The sequence below is a fragment of the Thermobia domestica genome, chromosome 10, assembly GCF_964235325.1.
Source record: "Thermobia domestica chromosome 10, izTheDome1.hap1.1, whole genome shotgun sequence".
Lineage (NCBI taxonomy): Eukaryota > Metazoa > Arthropoda > Insecta > Zygentoma > Lepismatidae > Thermobia > Thermobia domestica.
In genome coordinates, this window is record NC_137463.1 from 268,971,807 (window position 1) to 268,998,742 (window position 26,936).

Here is a 26,936-nt window from a genome sequence, read left to right on the forward strand (position 1 = left end):
CCATATAGGGTAATAACACCTCATCAAAGGGGATAAATTAGGTCAAAAACCCCCGAAATTTGACTTTTTGGCAATTTTTTACCCATGAAAGGGAACGACATAGACACCCAATACTGATAGAGGTACATACTATGGTCCTAGGCTACCATACCAAATTTTTAGATTTGGCAATTTCCAAAATTTAAGGGGGGTGGTCCTATGTACCCCTGCCAAAATTTAGGGGGTGGGCCATGGTACCCCTGTCAAAATTTAGAGGGGGTGGTCCTAGGTACCCCTAGGTCATTGACCCCGGGCCAATGTCATTGACCTTTGACCTATGACGTCACAAAAATTTTTGCTGACTCGGCTAGCCATAACGGGGGGACTACTACTTAAGGTTACCTTTGTTTCACTTCTGTATAAATTAAATCCATGATTTATTTGATGATTTATTTAGGTGAAACCCATTATTCGGGCAAATGAGGCGAAGAATGAGGATTGCAGTGTGAAAGGCAGGAACGCCGATGTGTTTGAGAAAATAGATGAATACTTGAGTCAGATGGAAAACTTAGAAATGGCAATTGCTGTCATGGATTGGGTCGTCTATCGATTGCCCTTAGGTAAGTATTCCTTCCCAAAACAATATCCACCTATCTGTTAACAAGTGATTGTATACATATGGAAAGAATTAGTTATTATATAAATGTAAAGAATTAACAAAATTATGGCTATCATTGTGAAAAGAATGTGCACTATCTTGTTATACCTATTCTTTGAAATATTTATTTTGAAATTTGTTTATATACTGAAGAGAGATTTGTCTTCGTACAGGAGAAAATAAGGTAGAAGCAGTTAAAAGATGTGTGAAGTGTGCAAAGCAATGGATGGAAGAAGACGGTGGTCCTAAAGCACATGAAGCATATCAAAAGGTAAGTGGGGAAAATAGCATTTACTATCATTGCTACTTCTTTTCCTTTCTGGTTATTTCAATTCTTAAATTTATTTCATGTGAGAGCTTCCGTGTTGACAAATAACTTTTTTCCTTTCTTTTAAATATACAGTGAAGTTCCGACTATCCCAGTTTAGATTAATTGAGGTTCCGCGTTATCCGAGCTTAATTAAAAAAGAAAAAAAGAAAAAAGAAAAGCATCTTTTAAATTTAGTCTGGTTAAAACAGCAGTCTGCAGGCTTTTGTTTCAGGAAAAAAGCAAAAATGATGCTGGCGTAAAGATAACGATCCCACCCCGACGTTGAGACATTTAAGCGGCGAGCTTTAATTGCTGCACTTCTTAAGTTTCAATTTTTACGCCGAAGTCACAAGATACATACAGTATTTTGTCTAACAACGAAGCAATGTGAGAAGCTCTGTGTGTTTCTTCGAATCCTCACGACTGTATGTGACTGAAAAAAAGAAAACGTGTTGTTTTATCATTAGAAGATAAGCTTACTGTTATTAAACGATTAAATCGTGGTGAAACTATCAAATAGTGGCAAGTGATTTAGGTGTTGGTGAAGTGGCCGTTGGTGGCTGGAGAAAGAAAAGGGCAGAAACTGAAAAATGGGTAATTCAACGTGCACATGTGACTGGAAATGAAAAATTCACGAAGAAAAGAGACAATGAAAGTTAACAATTATTACGAACAGACGTCAGAGGCATGATTTCAGAAGATGAGAGAAAAGGATTGTCCCGTTTCAGATCCGATGTTACAAGCTATGGCTTCGGACTTCTTGAAGTACTGGGGGAAAAAAATGATGCAAAGGCGGAGAAGAGGAACTCAGTGCAAGCACAGGTTGGCTCAATCGTTGGAAAAAGCAGTATGATGTTCGACAACTGAACATTACAGGCAAGATTTTGTCAGATGAGTCAGGTGGAGTGAGTTCTTTTATTAACAAATTGCATAATATCATTGAGGATAACGACTTGTGCCCTGAACAAATTTATATAATTGTGGCGAAACAGAACTGAATTTTAAAATGTTCCCCAGAAAGACATTAGCATCAAAGCACGAACAATTGACTCCCAGCTATAAATGCAGTAAAGAAAAGGTGACGGTTTTGGTATGTGCAAACGAATCTCGTAACGATAAACTTAAGCTTTACTGATAGGAACAGAAAAAAAAAAAAAACTTTAAAAACGTCAATGTGGAAAATCCTCCTATCAAATGCAGATACCAAAAAAAGTGCTTGAATAGATTCAACATTTTATAAATCATGGTTCCAGAGGAGTTTGTACCAAGTATTAAAATAGTTCTGATGAAAATAATCTACCTCACAAGGTGGTTTAAATTTTTGACAATGCTCCAAAAAGCCCCGATGAATGTCAGTTGGTAAGCAGAAAAATCCGGACTATTCTTTTTTTTACTCCCAAACGTAACGTGTCTGATTCAACCTATGGATCAAGGGGTTTTAGAAAACCCAGAATGAAACTAATGATGCAGACTTTTGAAACACTTATTAGAAGATGTAGAAAATAGCAAAACAGTTGTCGAAAGGCTAAAAGGTGTTAATCTAAAAGATTCATTTACTGGTTGGCAGAACGTTGGGACGATGTAAAAGATTCTACCATCCTGAAGAACTGGAAACATTTCGTCAAATAATGATAGCACAAGGAATCTTCAGATGATGTAGAATTAGTAGCTCTCTTAAACAGGCTATAGAGACAATAACAATAAAGATGTTAGTGATGGGATGCGAGATGATGAACAGCATGAACCGTCCGATGAGGCCATTGTAAAAGTCACTCAAGGTAACAGTGGGGATGACGAAGATGACAATGAAATGGTAAATGTTTAAAGAATCAGTCACACGGATGGTTTCGGCGCGATCGAGAAGGCACTGCTCTACGTCGAACAGCAAGATGACACTGCACCAGCTGACATTATGATGTTGCGAGGCAGATTAATGAAGCAGAAGACTGTCAAAGACTTAAAAAAAAAAAAAAAAAAAAAAAAAAAAAAGTATATGTTAAATATTACCTTATTTGCATTGTCTTCTACTCATGTGCATATCAATATCAAACCGGCGAATTATTTACTGTATAATGGCTAATTCCTTATATAATACTGTACGGTATGAGCAATAATATGTAATAAATACACTAATAATTAAAATCTAATCAAGAGAAATAGTCAATAAACAACAATAATAAATACTGTACAGAAATGCCTATAAAAACATCCATGTTAACCGAGTTTTTGCTTGTCCGAGTTAGATTCGGTACGCATTAGCTCGGATAATCGGAATTCTACTGTATGTATATACAGGCACGAGTTTTTCGCAATGCACCATAAAACGAAATGCTTCCGAATTAAGTAATTTTCACTTTCTTGACGTTTTGAGATATTCTTTGTGACGTTTTGAGATTTTCATTGGTTTCCGTTGCGCGATTAAACGCGAAATTGGCAATTTTGCGAGAAATATCTAACAATACGCGAAATAACGCGAAACAAATACATTTTAATTAATTTAAACACGCCAGTTTTCCGCTGACAGAACGGTAGAACGTGGCATGAACGGTGCGTTTTGGGTATACATGACATGTTTCGCGTTAGCTATCACCATCGCAGCTGGATGGGAAGGAAGAGCCGTTTCGCCAATGACATTATTGCAGATACCTTCTGTCTTATGCTACTCAAGGTCAGCCGCAGAAAGCACGTTCCCGTCTTGTCATCAGCCTCAACGCGTCGTCACCTTTGTTTGAAAGTCTGCGTTTTAGAATGACTGGGTGAAGCAGCTGACATGTTCACGTGTGTCAATTCGTTTCCTTGTGTGATGCGTAACACTTTGTCCGTGATGGGGAAGCCGGAAATATCGAGACTAGAGCAAAGGAGTTCGAAAATTATGGTTTTTATGTTTCTGGGTTGTATATATTAATGTGTCGTTTGTGCAATACTCGCGTTGAATAGTACAGGGAAGATATATGTGTGAGAAACATGTTAAATCTAAAGCCCATCTCAAGAACAAAGAAGATAAAAGAAAACGCAAATAAAATTTAAATGGCAGGCCTATAGAAGAAAGCGTCTAATCACAAAAGCTAGGAAAGACGGAAAAGGTTGGTTTTATTTGCTAGACAAATGAAATGCTGCTGATCTATGAATAACCCTTCCGCGACGTACCTGCACGATTGTGCAGGTTGTGCGGGTACCACCTACAATCACTAATAATTATATATTTTTGTGTTGCATTTTATTTCTTCAGCCGGGGACGGGTCGCTACAATTTTAAGGGTTACATAAGTCGTACAGATGCGTCAATCCCATACAAGAGTGCGTTTTTCTTTTGTTTGCGGTTGAAGTTTGGTGGAGATTTATAAAGATGTTAAAAAGTTCCCGTACGGAAAGGGATAAAAGGAACAATTGTAAAAAATGTTAGGGAATATTTATTCCACAAGAGCTACAAAATGCTAAGCTTTATTTGGGAAATGAGATAAAACACGAAATATAAAAAACGAAACGCGAAATTTTCAAATTGTTAATGCGAAAAACTCGTGCCTCTCTCTCTCTCTCTCTCTCTCTCTCTCTTTATATATATAATATGAACAGAAATATAAAGCTATGGACAAGAAATATTAGGTTCCATATTATTTCCGTGACTTGTCATAAAATGGAATTCCTCGTTCTGGCTTTGGGCTTCGACAATGTTAATTCTTATATATGTGCTAATTTCGTTTAAATTATTGTATCTGCTAGTCAGTGTGCAAATATCTTGTCAAGATTTGTTTGAAAAATACGCAAGGAATGCTTCTATTCAAACTTTAGTGTTCCCGAAAATCCGGTGAATCAATTTAATCATAGCCTAGTTAACAAGAACTGAAACACTTTTAGATGTACTTGATTAAATAGATTTCACAAAGCTATCTTTGTATATGCATATGTAAAGCAATAGGGAAATTCCTTCAGTTAATTGGTATTGAAGTTTTCCCGAGATTTAACCGAAGGACACATGATGGCATCGTAATTTAGTGTTTACACTTACTATTCCGTCTGTTACGACTTCGGTTAAATCACTGTTTTCAATTTGACTGAACACAAACCACTTATGTTTATAGTCTTAAATACTTACTAGCTTAAGGTGCTCCAAACTAGGTAGTTATAACAAAATAACCAAAATGTGTGGTTTGAAGCTAATTCATTATCATAGATACACTGTCATTGTTACTGACAGCTCTCTATGAGGCAACTGAGAAGCTTCCGTGCTCCACGGTCGTGTGCTAACCTCTTCATGTTCATGTACGATTTTTGTGTTTTAATATCGTCCATCAATTCTAGCATCCTTCGCCATCTCCAATACCGTCTAGTACGTTCCTCATAATACAATTCCTTCTTAGCCAATGTCCTAATCAGTTTGTCTTCCTCTTTCCAATTTCATTTAAAATTGTTCTTTTCTCCCTCATCATTTCTAACGCCCTCATATTCGTTTTCCGCTCGACCCAGCTAATTCTCTTTATTCTTCCCCACGCCCACATTTCGAAAGTTCCCAGCCCTTTTTCATAGTTTTTGCATAATGACCATGTTTCTGCCTCATACATTACAATATTCCACACAAAGCACTTCTGCCCTGCTAAGCGAAAAGGCCTTATCTCCATTTCACATACTTTCGAGAAAATAAGCAAAACTCGTTTTGGCTTAGGCTGTACGTTCAAATTTGTTGTATTTCAGTAAAACTTTATTAAATATATTTTCACTATCTAAAATTTGTGTGGTAATACAATTAAATATTTTTGCTTATGAATTGCCATTTAAGGTCTTTTCGCTTACTTTCAGTTACAGTTTTGAACATAAGGTGAACACTCATGACATCATTACCCTCTACCTATTGGTCAAACAACGCCAATTTCACTTTAAATAGATACAGAATTGTACGACGAACATTCCCATACCAATATATCGATTTTCAAAAAATGTGGAATTAGGGTCTTTTCGCTTAGGACGGCAGATTTTATGAGTCTTTTTCTCAATTCTTTATTCAAGGCCCCACAAAATTGACTTTTCTTCCTCCTAAGCCTCTTTCGCCATTCCTATTTTTGCTTTTATTTCTCGTTGCGTACTTCACATCATCACTAGTAATACTAGTGTTCTGTTTTCTTCCCTCTTATTTCTATATTTGACACACACTGTTCGTTACAAGCACCATGGCTTTTATCTTTCTAACTTTTATTTTCGTCCCATGTTCTTCACAGCCTGAAACATGGAGATTCGTTATCGTCACTATTATTCAACTCTGTCCTGGAATACACTATAAGAAAAATCAAAAATAGCAACCAGGGCCTAGAGTTGAATGGTGTTCACCAGGTTATGCGTATGCTGATGATGTAAATTTAATAGGGGATGACAAGAGAACAATAGAAAGAAATGCAGAGGTCTTATTAAACGCGTGCAAGGACATAGGTTTAGAAATAAGTGTAGAGAAAACTAAATACATGGAAGTGCGTCGGGATCGTAATAGGGAAAATTACAGATGCGTTAAAATATCGAATAATATTTTTGATAAAGTGGATACTTTCAAATATCTAGGATCAATATTAACAGACGAAAACCATATTTACGAAGAAATTAAATGTCGACTAAAAGCATAGAATTCGTGTTATTATCCAGTTCAAAATCTCTTGTTGTCGCGAATTCTGTCGAGGAATTTGAAGCTTAAAATATAAAAACGATAATCATGCATGTTGTTCTATATGGTTGCGAAAGATGATCGCTTACTCTGAGGGAAGAACATAGACTAAAAGTATTTGAGAACAAGATCCTGAGACGAATATTCGGACCCAAGAGGAACGGGAATGGCGGAAACTTCGTAACGAGCAACTACGATTTATACTTTTTACCAAACATTGTTAGGGTCATCAAGTCTAGGAGGCTCAGGTGGGCAGGTCATGTAGCCAGGATGGAAGAAAGTAGGAGCGGTTTCAAAGTCTTAATTGGAAGACCAATCGGAAAACAACCATTAGGAAGACTTAGGCGCAGAGGGAGGACAATATTAAGATGGATGTCATAGAAATAGGAATCCAAAGTAGAATCTGGATCCAGTTGGCTAAGGATAGAAGTCAGTAGAGAGAGAGATGAACGCGGCACGCGGCATTGAACCTCGGGTTCCATAAGCCACAGAGTTAGTTATTTAGTTCTTTACAACTCTTTCTCAGGTCTTCTATAACTTTTTTTTTTTTTTTTAATTGAGAAATAGGCGCTATGGTATCTGCAAGCCGTATACATCAAATCATTGTACCTCTTGCCGAAGTAACGTCTTCATTATGTAGGCTCTTTTTCACTATCTCTTCTTGGTAAATATTAAATTATTTTGGCGAGAGACAGCATTGCTGTCGAATTTCCCTTCCAATTGCACTCTCCTCTGTCATTTTTCCCCTATTCTAATAATTATTGGTTCATATATAAATTTGTAATGGGTTTTCGAGCTTTCCATTTCAATCCAACCTTCTTTAGAACTCCCAACAACAATTCACATTTCATCCGGCAAAATCCTTTTCTAGATAAAGAAATATAACATACACCTCTTTTCCTTTTTCTATAAGCCTTTCACCAATTACTTTTAAAACGCTATTTGCATCTCTTGTGATCTTACCTCTCCTAAAGCCGAATTATTTCTTTTCAACTTCTTCCATACAAACTTCTATTCAGTATTCGAAGCATAATTTTTGCTGTATAAGATATAAAATTAATAATTCTATAGTCCCCACATCTCTCTCGATTCGATTTCTTAGCCAATGGTATCATGATCATCTTCAGTAAGTCTTTTGATTACTTTTCTGCGTCATGTATTTCATTGCAGAGTCTAAACAATTCGTTCTTCCCCTTGTCTCCCATATTCTTAATGAATTCGATTGGTATATTATGTATCACTGTCGCTTTTCCATTCGCTATTCCTCAGATATAACTTTTTCAAACTCATCTCGAAGAATATTAAATCCTTTATCATCCTCGCCTACTTCATTTTCTACTTCAGCATCTAGGCCACTGAGTTATATGATTATTATCTGAAGCTGATTAGTGTTTCATATAACAATGTGTTCTTTGCATACTGTATCTCATTTCATTTGTATAATTTCTTTGTGGGTGACAAAAACAGCGTGTGAATAGGTTTTCTTAGAATTCGCCCATTTTTTTCCATTATGTTTTCTTTCGTTATCACCATCACCACCTCCCGTAGCCCTCTTAACATAACATAATCATGGGATGTTAACTAATTTACCTAATTCATTTGATTTTCCGTATTCCTTTTGAAGTTGATAAAGCTCAAATGTTTAACCAAATGAACTTTGTAATATTGAAGTGATAGAAGGCAAAGTAGCAACTAACGAGTGAATGTATGAGTTTAACATGTTTATATTCTTGTTTCCAGCGTTTTTGAAAATTTATGTTTAGGAGGGAGGTCATTTCTATAATTTCTTCACCACATTAAAAGCTACGTTTAAGTATTACATCGCGGGAGAATTGCTGAATAGTTTGCAATGAATTTAAGAACATTGTACCAATCTCAGCGTAAGATTTTATTATTAGGGTAGAAAGGGGGAATTGGGTACTGGGGGTACTTGGGCTTAAAACTTTTTAAAAATTTATATTTTGCATTTCAGTAATTTTTATGGAATTTAACTACACCAACATTTTAGGTGGGTAGATGTTGATCAGAAAAAGAAAAAAAAAAAAAAAAAAGCTTAGATGAATTTTGAGAGGTTTTTGAGAAATGACATTTAAAACCAAATTTCACGTTTGTGTGTGTTTTAGTTTGAGTTACAATAAATCGCGCATCTGGGATGTTTTGAGCGAGATTTTTACTGCTGCGTGAAAACATCATAAGGATGGTGCCGTGACGAGCAGCAATCTTGAATCCTCACTGTGAAGCAGTTAAAATTTCGTTAAAATTTGTACATGATGCGGGGGTAAATGGGTGGAATGCTTTAAGTAAACATTTTTTGCTTAGAATTCATTTAAGTGCTGTGCCAATGCTGTTCTATCTTTGTCTTTTGTGATGTACACATTTATTTCATAGTGCATTGTGCTTATTAAGCTATTTTGTTCAACTTAGGCCTCCAGTGGCCGTTGCGTATGCCAATAGTGCTGATGCTGTAAATAGGACCTGTTTATCAATCCAGAGTTCCAACACATGTTCTATTGTAATAGTTTATAGTTATTTAGTGTTATTCTTATTACCTTCTCCTATGTTTGGTTGAATTTCATGGCCTGTTCTCTTGGTTTTCCTATTTGTATTTCATTTATTTATTTATAATTTTCGTTTTCGGCCGAAGTTTTGACCGTTTATAGTTTCTCTCGTATGTGATACATTTTGGATTATGTTCACATCACAATATACTGTGCTATAAACAATAACTGGAAAGCTTGAAAAGGCATTCAAATACTTTTCAGATTTAGAAATAAGTTACTCCTTATTTTGCATAGACAAAAGTGTATTTTTTTTTCTAAGCCACATAAAACTTTTAGTTTCTAAGTGGAATACAAGTTATATACACCAAATAAAAGCTTGAGTTTTCTTCATTTATACCCAATCACCCCCACCGGCAATGGCTTTAAGCATCTTGCACCCAATTACGCCCTTGGTGCCTCGGTGGCTCAGTGGTAGAGCGTTCACCTCTGGTGCTTGGGGTCTCGGATTCAAACCCTGCTCCCGCGAAGTGAACTTTGTGGTGTACAAACACCGTGTGCGTGGGTATTCTCGGGGTTCTCCCGTTTCCTCTTACTTTCTTCATTCCACCATTTCATTCATTACTCATCATCACCGTCTCCTTTAGCTAACCGGCATATGCGTGAGACGTAAAACCCAAAAATTTTATTTCATTTTCCAATTACCCCCTTGAGGGTGATTGGGTGGAAGTGTGAACAACAACAAGAAAAATATTGCAGCATCAAAAGTAATGATGCCGAAAACTTACTGTTACCACAGTAGATACAGAAGAACCTACAATATGCAATCAGTTCTTAAAAACTAGAACAACACCTATAACCTGTGACGGGAAAAAAGATTGACAAAAACATACCTCCCAATTCCCTCCTCCCCCTTCTACCCTGTTAAATTGCACAACCTAAGAGGGTAGGAAGATCCAAAAATTATGCGCGAAAATAAAGTACATAATGAACTTTTTATCATTTTACTTTGATTGTAATGAGTGTTATAAGGGGGCGAAGGGGTTCAAATATATGATTCAAGTATTTTCCATAACTTTTTTTCTAGATTAATAGAAAGTACCTTGACCTGGGTACAGAACAGATCCTGTGTTCCTATGGATTGAATTCTTCTGAATATTTAGAATTAATGGAGAACCCTCAGCAGCTAGTGGAGGCTTTGTATCATGATAGAAGCATTATAGAGAGCATCCAAGGAGCAGTCAATAGCTGTCCAGGTAGATACTTGCTTTCATTGTCTAACATCTATCTTTTTTTTTTTTTTTTTTTTTTTTTTCATCCCTTTGTGCTAGTTTTAGGTTTCTGCATTTCTTAAATGTAATTTCTCGGAAAGATTAGAGGTATTTCCAATGTATTCTGGATTGAATATTAATCTTTATGGACTGCTAAATTTTCTAGATATCGTAGGCACATATCCGTATTTAAGAATCACTTATTAATGCAACATTGCTTTTAGCTAACGAGACTATGGTTCAAATAATAATTGAAGCGTACGTCAATTAACTTCAAGTATCTGACTCAACCGGCATTTGTGTTTATCTGTTCCATGATAACTCATAAAATTTATCTGATTTTAATGAAATGTCATCACTTTTCACAACTACTTCTTCCTAAATGTGTTTTGTGTAGCTTTTTAGTGTACCAGGTGTGTTCAAAAAGCATCGAACCTTATTCCCTCCCCCCGTAAACCAATGAAGTACGGGAGACTTTCTTCAGTGTAGAGGCAGAGGGGACACTCGTACGCAGTCGTCTCGCCCACAGAAAGCATGAATCGCTGCCAGTGGGCCAGCGAGTGAAGGCGTGTAGTGAGCGGTCGTTGGATTTCAGTTTTTGAGCAGCGATATTGCATCAAATTTTGCCAAAAGCTTGACGATGCCGAAGCGGAAACCATTCGCAAGATTCGACAGGCTTTTGAGGACGATGTCATAAGTAACTCAAGCATAAAGGAATGATACAGCTGCTTCAAATATGACCGCAAATCAGTGGTCAATAAACCACGTTCATGTAGGCTCTTAACAAGCCGGAATGACAATGTCACTGAGCAAGTGCGGACTGTGGTCTTACAGGACTGTCGTATCATAGTCCGAAAAATTGTGAACGATATACGGGTAAGCATCAGATCGGTACATTCAATTTTGAACGAGAGTTCGGACATGAAGAGAGTATCCACGCAATTTGTACCGAAGCTACTAACAATGGAGCAGAAATAATGGCAACTGGATATCGCACAGGAGATGCTGGAGAATGCAAACAGTGACCCCAATTTTTCTCAACACCGTGACAAACGAGCATCGTCCGAGCCTGCACGCCTGATTGACTACTCTGGTTTCCGCCATGATTGTTGGCTCAAGACATTGCGATCTTAGTGGCGCGGAGTGGGCAGAGTAAGTGTGGCGAAGCTGTAACGTATGGCTTCACGATTTTGTTGTATGGTCAGATCCTCTATTTTATAACATCCTTGGTTTATATGTACAATCCGATTTGAGTCAAGAAAAGATATAATGCGGAATGCGACGGCATGGTTGAACACCATTCGAAAAACTGAATTCCAGAAGTGTTTCCAACAATGGTGGGAGCGCTGGGAGAAGGGTGTGCATTACCAAGAGATTGTTTTGAAGGGAATTAGTGTTTCGGATTTCCAAATCAATAAATGTATTTTTGCCAACCAAAGGTTCGATATTTTTTGAACATACCTTACTTTTGTCCTTGTAACAACAATTTGCATATGCTTTCCGTAATTGAAGATAGAAGTGATTATTGATGGTAAATAAATGATCTAATATTGTACACTTGAAATTGTTATAGTGGAGTCATTGAGGAGAAAAATGGCAAAGCTACGCGTCATGTTCAATTACTTAAACAGTTCTGTTTTTCATATCACCGAATTATTTTTTAAACATTTTAGCATCCTGTGCATGAGGTAAAGTAATTATGTGATTTTACCAAAATTGTCCTTGCTATTGATTTATCACAAGTCCTTTATATTTCTAAAATTCGTTCATTATTTTATTTTATTTATTTATTTATTTATTTATGTATTTATTTATTTATTAAGATATCAATGCAGCTGTTGATGAGATAGCAGAATTGCACGGCCTCAAAATAAGCAAGATACGTCTAGACTTAGTGTATAAATGGTTGGCGCCTGAGCCTTCATCAGTCGATTTAGACGAATCCATAACTGTGAGTAATGCTCCACTCTGGGACCAAAACCAGGGAGTCAGTTTAGAAGAGGATGAGTCTTTACTAAGGTATTAGCACTTCCTTTGCTTCATAATTTAGCCGCTAAAATTGTCTAACCTAATTAAAAATCTCAAAAATCTATCGAGCTTAACAGAATTCTCATGGGTAGTTTTCGAGAAAATCCAATCTTTATGGCGTTAAAAAGTACGAGGAGGAATCCGAAAATAAGTTTCCCCTCTCGTTTTCCATATTGCAGTTCATCGGTGGGAGCGCCTTGCCCATCCGTCGTACCGTTCTGATTTCGCACCCAGTTACTTCCATCTCTTTCCGACTTTGAAGAAGACTTTCGGCTGCAGGCGTTTTGAAAGCAATGCTAAAGTCAAGAGAAGATGTTCAACGGTTCTTCCGTATATAGAGCCCTGAATTTTTCCTGGAATTGTTTTTGAAGATCATAGACCAGTATGACAAATGTCTCAATATACATGGTACTTATGTGGAAAAATAAAGGTACGTCTGATCTTTAATGTCACATGCTATTCTTGGTCTTCCATCCCCACCTCTGTCCACAGTCGCCTGGAGAAACTTAATTTCGGACTCTTCCTCGTATATCGTTCGTTCCCAATCTAATGCATTTACTTATTTATTTATGTATTCTTCATGAAAAATATTTGTATACTCTGTTATGTATCAGATTGTATCTGTTTTCTTATATTTCCTAACAGTGACACGTTAGTCCACTCAGAATAATCCAAACAGTGACGCACATATTACTTGTAAATTGGTCAATTTGAATGATAAGCTTGTAATTTTTTCCTTGCAAAACAATAAAAGAGAGGATGACGTGAAGGTGGAATATGTTTTATATGTTCTCCTATTTGAGTATTATTAATCCATGCTTCCATAACGTGTCTCTTGTGTAGGATTTCGTATGCTATGAAGGCCTTTGACATGGAGATGAATATAAACTGTCTGATGTTGGCATTCACTGACGATGACTCCTACAGTATTAGCTGTAAATTGAGAGCTCTTCAGTGTTTGTGCTTTATTTTAAATAAATCTGCGTTAGAAGACCTCACAGGAAGGGACATGGCATCCATCATGTAAGTTGATTTCAAATATATAAGAATCAGGCTGTACAGTCCCATGCATGCATCTTACCTTTCCAATATAACCTTTGTATGGTTTTAGTGGAAGTTTTCTTAAATCTCATTAAGTCAATGAAAAGAATGCTATTTCAGAAAATGACTAAATTTATCGCTTTCACATACAAATTCTCAAAGTCTACAATATACAATCTACAAACTGATTTTCATATCGTTGTATCCTTATGCTGTAAATCATCTAACCAGTTACTAGTTTAAGAGCCTAACTTGCTAAAAATAATACAAAATTTACTTTTTTTTATTTTGGTTGTTTTTTATAAGTGAAAGGAGATAATGAAATGAAATTACCACAATCATAGATAATGTTATTCTACAAAGAAAATACTGAACGTGAAGAATTTTCAGTGTTGCCATCCATAGAAAGTATAGTGTTGCCAGAATAACATTTGCCCCAAAACCCAATTAAAGCAGCGATTAAAGGAACGAACTCAACTGCATTTGATTACGTATCATGTTGTTTTGGAATCCTGTGAACTACTTTATAAATAACATTATTATTTAATTTTAATAACTGTATGTTAAAACTATTTTGTTTATTACAAACTACATACAGCTATTATTTAAAAAGTAGTTCCCAGGATACCAAGACAACATGATGCGTAATCAAATGCAGTTGAGTTCGTTCCTCTAGTCGCTTCCTTGACTTAGGTTTTGGGGGAATTGTTATTGTAGCAACACTGAAAATTCTTCAGGTTCAGTATTCTCTTTGTAGAATAACATTGTGGTAAGTTGTATTTCATTTTCTCCTTTCACCTATGAGAAACAAGCAAAATAAAGAAGAGTAAAGTTATGGTTATTTTTAGTAAGTTAGGCTCTTAAGAACCCATATATGTGTAATGTTTTGCTCAATTTGTGTGTTTGAATACTTGCATTAAAGTCAATGTATTAAACACATAACTGAAACACCATTTTTAAATTTTTATATTTTATTTTTTCAATTTAATTTATTTATTTTTACGTATATTGTATCTGTAATAGTTTCCTGTATGGTTTTATAATACTTGCACCAAAAGTCAGAATGCAATCAGAATGTCTGGTGGCCAAGAATAAGTAGTCGAAACCGTTCAGGGAAACTTTTACAGACACAATCAACGAAGTAAGTGTTTCACTAATGTTTTTAATAACTTAATTTAAAATGCGTCAATTTCTGCGTTTAAGTAAATAAAAAAAAAAATAAGTATTTTTCGTTTCGATTTTCATGTTTAAAATAAATTCTTACTACTGAAAGCTCTGATGGTAGTAGCGTTGTACACATGAACTCATAGAGTTTGTATCTATTAATTAAGTATTGTCTTCTATATCTAGGTCGTACATGAAGGCACTGTACTACGTCCAAGAGCTGAAATCTATTGGAGTTCCATATTCTGTGGAGTTGTTCATCACGTGCGATAAATTGGATTTGGCCAGAAGACTGTGGAGAGGCCATCATCAGAACCGAAGAGCCGTCATGATTGTTGCTAGTTTGTGTTTGGACTACGAATTGTATCAGACCAACTTATGGACCTCTATATTAAAAAATATGGTGAAACTGAAAATGGTCAGCAGCATGTGATTTACATAAATTAGTTCGATAAATATGTTTATTCGTCTTTTTACTAATCCATGTCCAAGAAATTGAAAACAAAAGATAAATGGAAGTATAATTTGGCCATTGTAATATATGGTTGTAAAGGTTGATTGTTAAGTGTAGGTATGAAACATCAGCTGAAGGTTTTGAAACACTAAGTTGGGAGACAATTATTTGCAGCTAAGGACGAACAAGAGTTTAATAGTTAGTATCTGTACTCGTCACCAGATGTCATACGGAAAAGTAAGATCAAAATGTCAAAGATGGGCTGTTGTAGGGCTCTAGGTGGGAAAGAGACCTTTGGGAAGGCGAGAAATAAGATGGTAGAATATTATAAAACTGTCTCTTAGAGTAATGTGTAACAAAATACAGATTGGGTTGAATTGGCTTGGTCAGGATAAAATACAATGAAATGGTAAGATTTTGTTTCTGCGACGATGAACTGTCAATTTCTTAAGCCATAGAGTTCGTTCGATAGTTCATTAATTGACCTTACTTAACATGGAATGAAAGTAAAAACGCATATTGTTACAGAAGAAATATATCTCAAAGCGGTAGGTTTTTCTTAGAGATAAAAAGAGCTTACAAGGGAAGTTCGGGAGAAAGCACTCGCCTTCAGAGGAGTAAGCTTACCATTTGAAGGACCAATTCATGCTGATTACAACAAGCTAAGAAAATTCCTGTACGGTTGAGAACTGTTCGAGAGATTCGACGTTAAATGCACGATTGCGCCTTCTAGTGACCTGATGGTTTGAACTTGCAATTGGTTGATCACTGGGGTTCATTCACAGACAGATTGTCCATTGCAAGTTGGATGACGGATGACAAAGACGTAATGGTTGAGAATATAACAAAGAACTGCACACGATTTGTACAACCAATTGATGTGTTTGAATTCCGACCAATCAAAGGTTATGGCAGGAGATTTGTACATAATATGAAACTTCTTCATCCGGACGTTATGATGTACCAACGAAAGAATCAAATAAAGTTCGTGTCCATGCTAATGAATTAGTTCCGATCACCGTGATATATTGGATTGTTTCAGTTTGCGTTCCACAAGGCAGGTTACCGAACAAATTATACCTTGTGAATCAGGTGCCGAACTTGCTTTTCGCGTTGGTTATACGAACTGTTCCCTTGACGGATGCAACGCAATTGCACATAGAAAAAATGTTCGTGGTGCAAGGAAGTCTTTCACCTGAGTCATTTCTTCATAGAACAGAAGAACAACAGTGATCAATTTTCGTCTCTAACCTATCATTATTGTGAACAGTACAGTGACTAATTTTAACTAACAAACCTCTTAGTTATTGCAAAACAGTTTTTTTCTATTACATCCGATAGATTTCAATTCGTATGTCAATATTCGTTGCTAATAATGTTGTACTTAAACGCGCTTAAATGCGCATATACTCATTTTTCCATATAAACTGCCAAGTTGAATGTCTCGAACAGTTGTCAACCGTACAGGAATTTTATTAGCTTGTAATCAGCATGAATTGGTCTTTTAAATGGCATGCTTAGTTTCTCTGCAGGTGAGTGCTTTCTCCCGAACTTCCCTTGTTAGCTTGTAACTGAGAAGGAGAAAAAAAGTTACGCTTACTTTTCGTTGCTCACTAACACCTTCATCATATGTCATCTAATGCCTGCTCAACTAGAAGCATGTACGTGGGCCATGTTTATACAGTTTTTAAAGCTAGGACTAAATTTACTTAGTTTTCATATGGAACAGACACAGAAAGAAATCTAGTTTAACACCGCATTATATGGCTTTGAAAAAGTTGCCAGGGAGCAAAGACACAGTAAGGTTATAGGGGAAGGTCTTTATCTCTTAAATGAGTCCCATGTAACTACTATTAAAAATTTGATTTTGTTAATTTTATAAGCAATGTAAGTATTGAGTATGTTTTGTGTAAATTCCAGGTCGAAAATGGATTATATCAATCCCAAGTCTGTAATTAGCATAGATTCAAATTCATGTAGAGATGTACCTGCTAGCAGCAACAAACTTGGTAACATTTTATATCTCACAAACAACTGACATTAATCTATTTAAACCATTAATTTTACTCATATTTAATCCCCGTTTATATAACTACTTCAATAAAAATTATACATACAGGGGCCGCGGTGGTTTAGTGGTAAAGCGTTCACCTCTGGTGCATGGGATCCTTAGTTCGATCCCAGCTTGCGCCAAGTGAACTTTGTGGTGAAGAAAGACCATGTGCGTGGGTTTCCTCGGGATTCTCCCGTTTCCTCCCAGTTTCTTCATTTCACGATTTCATTCATTTCTCATCATCATCGTCTCCTTTAGCCAAGCTGATATAACAGTAGGACGTAAAACTTAAAGATTTCATTTCATTTTTCAATGATACATACACATTTCATTCCAGCTGCTATTTTATGTAGCTCATTGGTAGAGTGCTTACCTCTGGTTCGATTCCCGAGCAAATAAGTATGTGGCGAACAATATCATGTTCGTTGGTTTTCTCACGATACTCCCGTTTCATCCCACATTCTCATTCCACCAATTTTTGTGTCGTTATTCATTAGCTTTAATAATCCATCTCCCTTAACCTAAACGATATAATCATGCGACGTTAAACTGATTTTTTTTTTCCCTGTTTCATGCTAAATCAGAATAGGATTCCGCCAACCTATAGCACATTCTTCTTTCACTTCCATTATCTCCTCGAAATATTTAAACATTTACAACACTTAACAATTTCTCTGGACCGTCGTACACAATAAGCGGATTTAAAAAATATAGGGAACTTAATTTAGCCAAAATTTTACTTTAGTTTAGCTTACTTTAATTCTCTAGTTTATTAGCTGATCCGGTTTGTTCACCAATGTTATTTCAAACGCTGATTCGTAAGAATGAAAGAACATATTTGTATTGTAGTTATGCTATCCGGTTTCAAGAGAGACAGATGCTAAAAACTTGGCAGTTTGATTTCTATTTGTTGGCATTGTTCTGTACCTCCATCAACTGCAGAACGGATTAATCAATTGGAATTGCACACCTTTTTTCAGTTACTAATTGTTATTTAACATTTTTTTTGTTTGTTTATTTTGTTTAAAAAGTTATAACAGAAAAACATAAATCGATACCAACTTTCGGTTACTACCAACATGACGTTGCATCTAAAAAGAATGAGATTGCGATGGCACAGGTGGCTGAAGCAGGAATGATTCCGGAGGTCGAGACTTACACGAGAGACCATTTCAGTCTTAGTTTTGCCTCGAACATTGATTGTGTTTCGTTGTATCTAAGGTAGTGGAACGATAGTATGGATGATGGCACTCTTGAGCGAGCGCGGAAGAGGCAACGGACATATTTTACACCTAATCACTAGATATGTTGGAGATACAATGGCTGTGCAAAACTTAAAGACGAGATAGATAAAACAACATAAAATATTCCGTAGTCAATGGAAATGAACAAGAGCCCGGCAACATATTGCCAGAAGTCTCCCATATGTGCACAAACAACAAAACTTTGCATAATGTAACGTTTTTACTGTAGTAAAAACATCACCTTCAGCAAAAAATAAATAAATAAAAATAAACTGCTGATTGTTGTTTCTTCTCACATATACTATTCACTTGCCTACTACGGACTAGAACGAAAAACATGAAAGTAAATTAATTTGCTTAGCAAAAATACAGCTGGGAGCAACTGATAACTTCACATTTCTTACTCTGTTCTATTGTTTTATTCCTTGTAGTTGAAGTATATGAATATAATATTACTTAATAGTATCATTTGTTTACAGGTAAGAGAGCTGGAGAAAATTTTGCCCCAATTGACTGGACTTGATTATCTATGGTGCACCTCAGCAATTGTTGAAGCTTGGAATGAAGTATTATTAACTCCCATCCTAAAAGGTAACTCTTCGTCTTTTACCGACACATGCACGTGACTAGGCAATTAATTGAGTTAAGAAGTAAGACAGAATTGACGATGATACATTGATAATATACACAGTGCGACAATTAGGAAGCAAGAGTAGATCTGTAAAAATAAATAAATAAATAGAGTAACAAGTAAAATCAGCTTATCTCGGTTTATCCTGAGTAGATTCTTGGTCGACACAGTTTTGCACGATCCAGTAAGTCATGCAATGACTTCTGAAAGTCCTGTACAGTAATGGTCCAAAGACCTCGTTTCTTTTTTTCTGCATGGTGGAAACATTCAAAAAGAAAGAAAAAAAAAACTTTATTTGTGCTTTTAATTTGGGAAAAACAAAGTAATTACAGGTGGAGAAGTCTGGTGAGTGCAGGATATAACACACAAACTCTTTTTGGGCCAAAAACTCATGAACACACTTTCAAATTTCTGCTCTTACATTGTTAAGAAATGAGGCACAAAACGTGCACACGTCTTCCATTTCTTTGAATCCTACGTTATTATTTAACAGTCTTTTTATTCATCCCATGAGGTCTGCTGTTATCCTGAAAGTTGCAGTTCCATCATTCAAAAATCATGTCCCAAACTTTGTCAATCGTTTCAGTTTTCTGACAGATCTGCTTAAACCTGGACGCTTTTCATCTTCTACAAACTCTTCCAACACTGAATCTCTTTAGACATTTGTAACGTACCTATTCTATCGGTAACACATCATATGAACTCATTATTCTAAGATAACCCTCTTTATTTATTGTTTAATAATGTTACGGTTGTATTATTATAGCATACGTAATTTTAACCTGCACCATAAACATATGTATATTTTATTTTTTTTTATTAGAAGTTTGTTATGGTATATGAAATCGATGCTGACCTTGTGATTCAAACCCCAAATAAGCGAGATAGATACTAACAAAGTTTGGTAGACCTTAGCTTAAATCGTAATGGTATGTTGCATCTGAGTTGTTTGATTATAATATATCTGTGCTCGCATCGGTACGTGTATTCTATACCTGCAGGTCTTGTTTTAACGGAAATCGAAGCTGGCAAATAACCAGTACATGAACGGCGGTCGTATAATTGAACTGCACGGATATCTATAGTATTACAGTAGTGTCAACGTCAGTTATTTGGGTGATATTCTAGGTGTATAGCACGAAATTGAACTAATGTATAATAATGTGAACTACCCAGTCATGCATGAAATGTACACTTGCATGTAATCACTCTTAAACTGGATTATTCCATTTTCTTTAGTATTCTTATCATTAACATAACAATATTACTCTTAATTTATCCGGGAAAAATTTGAAATTATATAATACATAGATTTATTCTAAAATCGCAATATTATCCATATATCGTGTACGAGTTGTTTATGTTTCGCAGTTGTTTTAATATTGCAAGTATTACGTTATTCATTGGTTTTGAGATGGTTAATGGAATATGTTGCCCCGCGAGATTAGGTGAGAATAGAAAAATAGATTTTAGTACGATTTAGAAAGTTAAATTTTAGGATATATATATATATATATATATATACACACCCTCCATTCCAAAAGAAACCGAACTTTTGAAAACAAATAGTACCACTAGTGCCATCTGTTGTAATATTTTACCGGTAGATGGCGTAGTCCCTCATTGACAACTGGTATAAATGTCATGACATTTGAATGCACGGCAACAAAGTTATTGCGTTTCAACTGTCAGTGTGCTGTGTACATCGGTCGGAAAATGAGTTTCAAACAACGAGCTGCAATTGAGTTTTGTGTTAAACTGGGTAAAACTTTTAGTGAAACGCACCAAATGCAACAAAATGCATATGGTGATGAGTGTCTATCCCGTACGCAAGTTTACGAGTGGTTCAGGCGATTCAAATCGGGTAGAGAGACGCTGGATGATGACGAAAGATCAGGCCGTCCCAGAACCGGATTATCGGAAGAAAACATCGAAAAAGTGCGTGAATTCATCAAACATAACAAAAAATCGTCGGTGAAAATTATTGAAATGGAATTAGGCATTCCTCAAACAACCGCATACCGCATTTTGACCGAACTTTTGGGCCTTAAGAAGGTTAATTCGCGGTTTGTACCACACAAACTCACCGAAGACCAAAAAGTTGATCGAATTGCGCATTGCAAAGACATCGTTAAAAGTGCTCGGCAGGATCGAAACTTCTTGAAATCGATTTAACTGGTGACGAGACGTGGTGTTTTGAATATGAGCCCGAAACAAAGCGGCAAAGTGCTGAATGGAGAGCGCCGGATGAAGGAACACCCAAAAAAAGTCGCTTGGTGAAGTCAAAAGTTAAGGTGATGCTGATTTGTTTTTACGATTCAAAAGGAATTATCCACAAAGAATTTGTTCAGCCCGGCCAGACAGTCACTGGAGAGTTTTACTTGGGCGTCATGAAGCGTTTGCTGGCAAAAATTCGTCGTATTCGGCCCGAATATCGCGAAATCGGCAGTTGGACTCTTTTGGACGATAATGCACCATCACATCGTTCGCGACTTGTAACTGAATTTTTGGTCAAAAATCACATTCGGTTGCATCATCCGCCCTATTCACCAGATCTCGCTCCGTGCGATTTCTATCTGTTCCCGAAACTGCATTTGGCGATGAAAGGAAAGTGGCACGCATCGATTGATGCCATTGAGAAGGCGACGACCGCCGTCCTAAAGACCATTCCAATAAAGGACATGGAGAAGTCGTTTGACTACTTGTTGGAGCGTGCAAATATGTGTATCGATGCAGAAGGGGAATACATTGATTAATAAAAATGATTTGTTCCAAAATGTACATTGCTTTTTTGTTTTTTTAAAACGTTCGGTTTCTTTTGGAATGGAGGGTGTATATATTCAATAATAACAATAAAGTCTTTAAATCTGAGCTGATAATGACTTTTATACTTATTAATATTATTAAGTGATATATCATTTGCGATATGCGAGTATGTATGTCAAACACAGAGAGGAGATGAAGAAATAAAACCACATAGAATAAAAGAACACCGGTGACAAGGAGTGAATCCTATATTAGAAATTAATTAGCAAAATTGCATCCGTCAAGCGAACCTGTGAAAATTTGGCATCTCGGGCTAACCTATCTTATGTTTGTGGAATAAAGATCCTCCTATCGAAATTTAATTATCAACCTATATTTGGACATCATCACTGGTGAAAGTTGGTTTCGGACACAACCGCAGTGGCAGTATGGAACCGAAGTAGCTGATATCATCATCAATACCTGACCAAAGTCCATCCCTAAAGAGGAGTGAAATTTGGTTGTGTCGGGAGACTCCTACCAGTGCGTAATTACATTGGAACTCAGGTAACCCAGATTTTCTTAAATTTTTAGACTGTCAGGAAGTTGAAAATTATAAAACCAAGATGGCGCCGACGACGTTAACATCATAATAATTACCATCAACACTAATGTGAAATTTAAGTGACTGTGTTTAGAATTTTGATTTATGTTATGAAGATGATGAGTATCAGAATGTTAGGTTAAAACTCGTACGGCGCAACACATCTCAAGCATTCTTCGATTATCTCTCCAGTGATGTAATCGATTAAGTAAATCTTCGTTAGAGCTATCTATAATATGAATCACGAGGGTAACATCGAATAATTTTCCGTTGCATTTTCATGTTTCTCTAGTAGTTGCAGTAATCGTGATTAACCGTAAATAGCCTATAGTCTGTTCAAGCCTGATAAGTTCGAAATTTGGCAAATTGGGAAAACTTGGAACATAAAACATTCTTAAAAGTCTTTAAAACGCGACATAGTTACTTCGGCGTACGATGTGAAACAATATAACTGTAACCTTTATGGTAACCTCATTTGTATGTAGACTCAAGGTATCAGCTTCCTGCCCTTATTTCCGAAAGACATCCATAATACTTATTTGCTGCTTATTATTATTATTATTATTATTATTATTATTATTATTATTATTATTATTATTGTGATAAGGGCACGTCTCTTTTCATAGATTTCTTCTATAATTCTTCTCGTAATGATTAAGATGTTCAATGAAGTAACTTTAAAGTGCTGTTCAGTAGACTTTTTTTTCTCATTAGTGCTTGCATGTCCATTTCTATATAGCTCATATTTCATTTTAGCGTGTGTAGTTTGATGGCTAAGTTGAGTGAGTCAATGTTATGGCCAGAAAGAGCAATGCCTCGTATTCGCCATTGTTTTAATCCTGAAATAATAAATGTGAATTGTGGAAATACATAAGGGAGGATATAATTGCTCTATAAACTAACACGTATAATGGGACAGCTTGAATATTAGTTATTGTCATGAAGTACGATATTGTTATAGGAGGAGAATTATGATTTACTCCTGTGCCATATTTTTGTTATCATGTTTCATACAAAGGCACTGCGCATATTACAATAATGAGGTGTTTTTAAAAGGGAAAGTGATTTTTTTTCTTTCAATTTAAACAACAAAGTTAAAATATTTGATCATTTATTGAATTGTGAGTTATCAAAGAATTACATTAAAATTCAGCTATGAATCTAAATAGTTATAATTTGAATCACGATTAATCAGCTACTTATTTAAACAGTTATAAATTGAAGTTGTATTCATAGTAATTAACAATAAGTTAACCTTCTTCTGTGATTTCGAAAGCAAACATCTTCTTTTTGGTTAAGTCATATCGATATCCGTATTAACCAGAATGGAAAATAGTTTTGTATTTCACCATCTCAAATCAATGGAAAAAAAAAATCGAATATATCACTTCAGTCTCGTGTGATCATGGGAACACGCTATAGTCTAATCTACTCTATAATATAATATAAGAGTACTCCAGTCTAGAATAATTATAAATTTTTGCGATTGGTTACTGCTTCAGTAAGAACTTGGATAAAAATTTAAAAAAAAAAATATTTCATTCTACAATCAAAAGGAATTGGCGTTTGTTTGGGTTATTATCTAATCAGTTGCATTAACTGTGGCCAAAACAAGTTTTTTTAACTGAAATTTTGTCAAATTGGCTTAATCCAGTCAGAACTTTTTTTACGTTGATATTTATTCATTCTAAATGATTACGCCAAAGTAGTGCGTATCACATTCAAAAATACAGAAACGAGAAGGGAAGTTGTCCTCATTAGTCTTGAAAATGGATCAATCCATACGAAGTGGTCCAGAGGTGGTTGCTCGACCATCTCCGAATATTATAAAACTTTCACTGTGTCGAATCTTGTGTATGAGGTCAATAACATCATTCACGTTGTCGTATGTACAAGTGTTCCTGAATGGCGGCCATCTTTGTTGTCAATGGAGTGACATTTTCTGCATTTGCAAGCGTTTACGGAAACTGCAGTTGCTGAGTCGATGGAGTGACATTTGCTGAGGACGAACGTATCAGTCGAACTCGAAACAAGAAGAAATGTTTAGAGGAGAGACTGAGGTACACTGAGAACATATACTCTTGCTGCTAAATAAATATGCAGGGTTGCAAACCAATACATGAAATCACTAGAGAAAGTACAGAAAATTACATTTTTAAAGGGGCTCTATTTTGGATTGGCATAAAGTGGGAAGTTCAAAAATTTTGTGCTGAATACTATTGCATTTAAATAGTCTGCAGAAATATACACAGCTATAATACTACTGGCTTTGTAGATTTATGGGGGTCCGAAAGTTGAAGTTTGTGATTATGATGCCCTGTTTGGGGCGTAATATTTCAGGAGGGCAAAGTGCTAAAAATTGCTGCTTAGGCCACAAAGAAATTCTATATGTGAATAAACTATTACAAAAAAATCACGACTGATATTACATGGAGAAAAAAGTGAGGACATGGTAAAAACGCGAAAAAACACTCGCGTGACGATGGTCGTAGCCCGGAATGTTTTGATATGTTTGATGCTAAATCTCAAAAATTACACACATTTCAGCAATTAGGCCTGCTTTTGTTTGTGTTCAGTTGTGCAAAAGCTTGCGAGTGGCGTTTGTTCCATCTTTCTAGCTCCATGATCACTGCCACGTCTACAGAGTGGACAATTTATCTTGACCATCCGCTATAACGGACAAACCAAACGGGAGAGAAAAGTGCAACTTTGCACGAAGCAACTATAAGAAGGGGAACATCTGTGTGTGTATTAAACAGAAAGACTCAACAGTATTGCCAACCCAATTTTTTCAAATAGCACTACGTCAGACTATTACATATTTAAAATCAATGTGTCAAACGTAAACGGAAAATACTACTTTTATTACTCAGTGTTGCAAACTAAGGATGTCATACTATCACAAACATCCAAAGTTCGGAGCCTCTAACGCAAATACAGCATAGCGGATATGCACAGGATCATGTACATCGAAAGTACTTTAGTGTTTTATACCATAGTCATGGTATGACTTGTTTCGAATGAATAGGAACGAAGTTACCAGGGCTTGAAAAAAATTTTTAAAGTATTTATTACGAAAAAATGTTAGATAAGTATCATATCTAGTTACTCGTATGGTTTGTAATGTATGTGTAAATCATTATGCCGTTTACAGAACTTTGATATCTCAAACCTTTCCGGAGATATGATAAACATTGCTGAAGTTTGCAACACTGCTTAAATCGTGTAATTGCGAGAACTTGTTGTAGTTACAGCTACTAAAAGCTATTGCTGTAATGTTATAGAAGAGAAGAGAAACAACAATTATTTTAAATATGTTTCACAAATACGTCATTTTCAGCAAGACAGGATAGATAGGTGTAACGCAACCTTGTGAACACATTAACTTCCGTAACTGGGATTGGATTTCAATGACACTTTTCTGATACATTAAGTGCCTTAATTCCGAGTCCAGTTCGAAAATGATTGTCGTATGCAAGGGGGAGCTAATCCCCTTACCATGTAGACATGGCAATGATCATGGAGCTTGAAAGATGGAACAAACGGCACTCGCAAGTTTTGCACAACTGAACACAAACTAAAGCAGGCCTAATTGCTGAAACATGTGTAATTTTTGAGATCTAGCATCAAACATATCAAAACATTTAAATCTTTCCGGGCTACGACCATCGTCACGCGAGTGTTTTTTCACGTTGTTACCATGTTCTCACTTTTTTCTCCATGTAATATCAGTCATGATTTTTTTGTAATAGTTTATTCACATACAGAATTACCTTGTGGCCTAAGCAGCAATTTTTAGCACTTTGCCCTCCTGAGATATTACGCCCCAAAAATGGCATCAAAATCACAAACTTCAAATTTTGGACCCCCATAAATCTACGATGCCAGTAGTATTATAGCTGTGGATATTTCTACAGACTATTTAAATACAATAGTATTCAGCACAAAACTTATGAACCCCCCTCTTTATGCCATTCCAAAATACAGCCCCTTTAAAAGTGTAATTTTCTGTACTTTCTCTAGTGATTTCATGTATTGGTTTGCAACCCTGCATATTTATTTAGAAGCAAGAGTATATATTCTCAGTGTACCTCAGTCTCTCCTCTATACATTTGTTCTTGTTTCGAGTTCGTCTGATACGTACGTCCTCAGAAAATGTCACTTCATCGACAACAAAGATGGCCGCCATTCAGAAACATTTGTACATACGACAACGTGAATGACCCAAATCTCAGATGTTTCTGTTGGAGTTTTCGTTAAGCGTTCATGGAACTCTGCGTCGTTGTTCAAACTATGACGTAGTGTCAAAACACCAGTCTATACTTATCCACGTTACGCACCACACTGGTGATGGACCGAGATAGAAATTTCTGCGCTTGTTTCCAAGGTCACACACAAGACTCACCACTATGAAAAACTTTCGTGCCATAAGTAACCTTACAGCAAAACTAAAATAAAATTAAAAATTATAAAATCAGTCTTTACCTCTAATTGTCTCACAGTGTTACCCAATCAAGGAACTTAACCCTAAAAAGAAATACAGTTTGCGAGCGCTTACTTTCTTCCGTTTATTAAAAGATTGGGCGTGAATTATGGAACCTCACACTATTATA

The 26,936-nt window shown here is 36.0% G+C and overlaps 1 protein-coding gene across 1 annotated transcript in view; it reads left to right on the forward strand.

Moving 5' to 3' along the window:
* Window positions 1-26,936, forward strand: part of rod (kinetochore component rough deal) — a 224,765-nt gene that overhangs the window by 190,999 nt on the left and 6,830 nt on the right. The window contains exons 32-38 of the mRNA XM_081729572.1: window positions 437-599; window positions 811-908; window positions 10,176-10,344; window positions 12,183-12,378; window positions 13,231-13,410; window positions 14,779-15,010; window positions 18,823-18,934. Of these exons, the coding sequence (XP_081585698.1) occupies window positions 437-599; window positions 811-908; window positions 10,176-10,344; window positions 12,183-12,378; window positions 13,231-13,410; window positions 14,779-15,010; window positions 18,823-18,934 (1,150 nt within the window). The remainder of the gene's footprint in view (window positions 1-436; window positions 600-810; window positions 909-10,175; window positions 10,345-12,182; window positions 12,379-13,230; window positions 13,411-14,778; window positions 15,011-18,822; window positions 18,935-26,936) is intronic.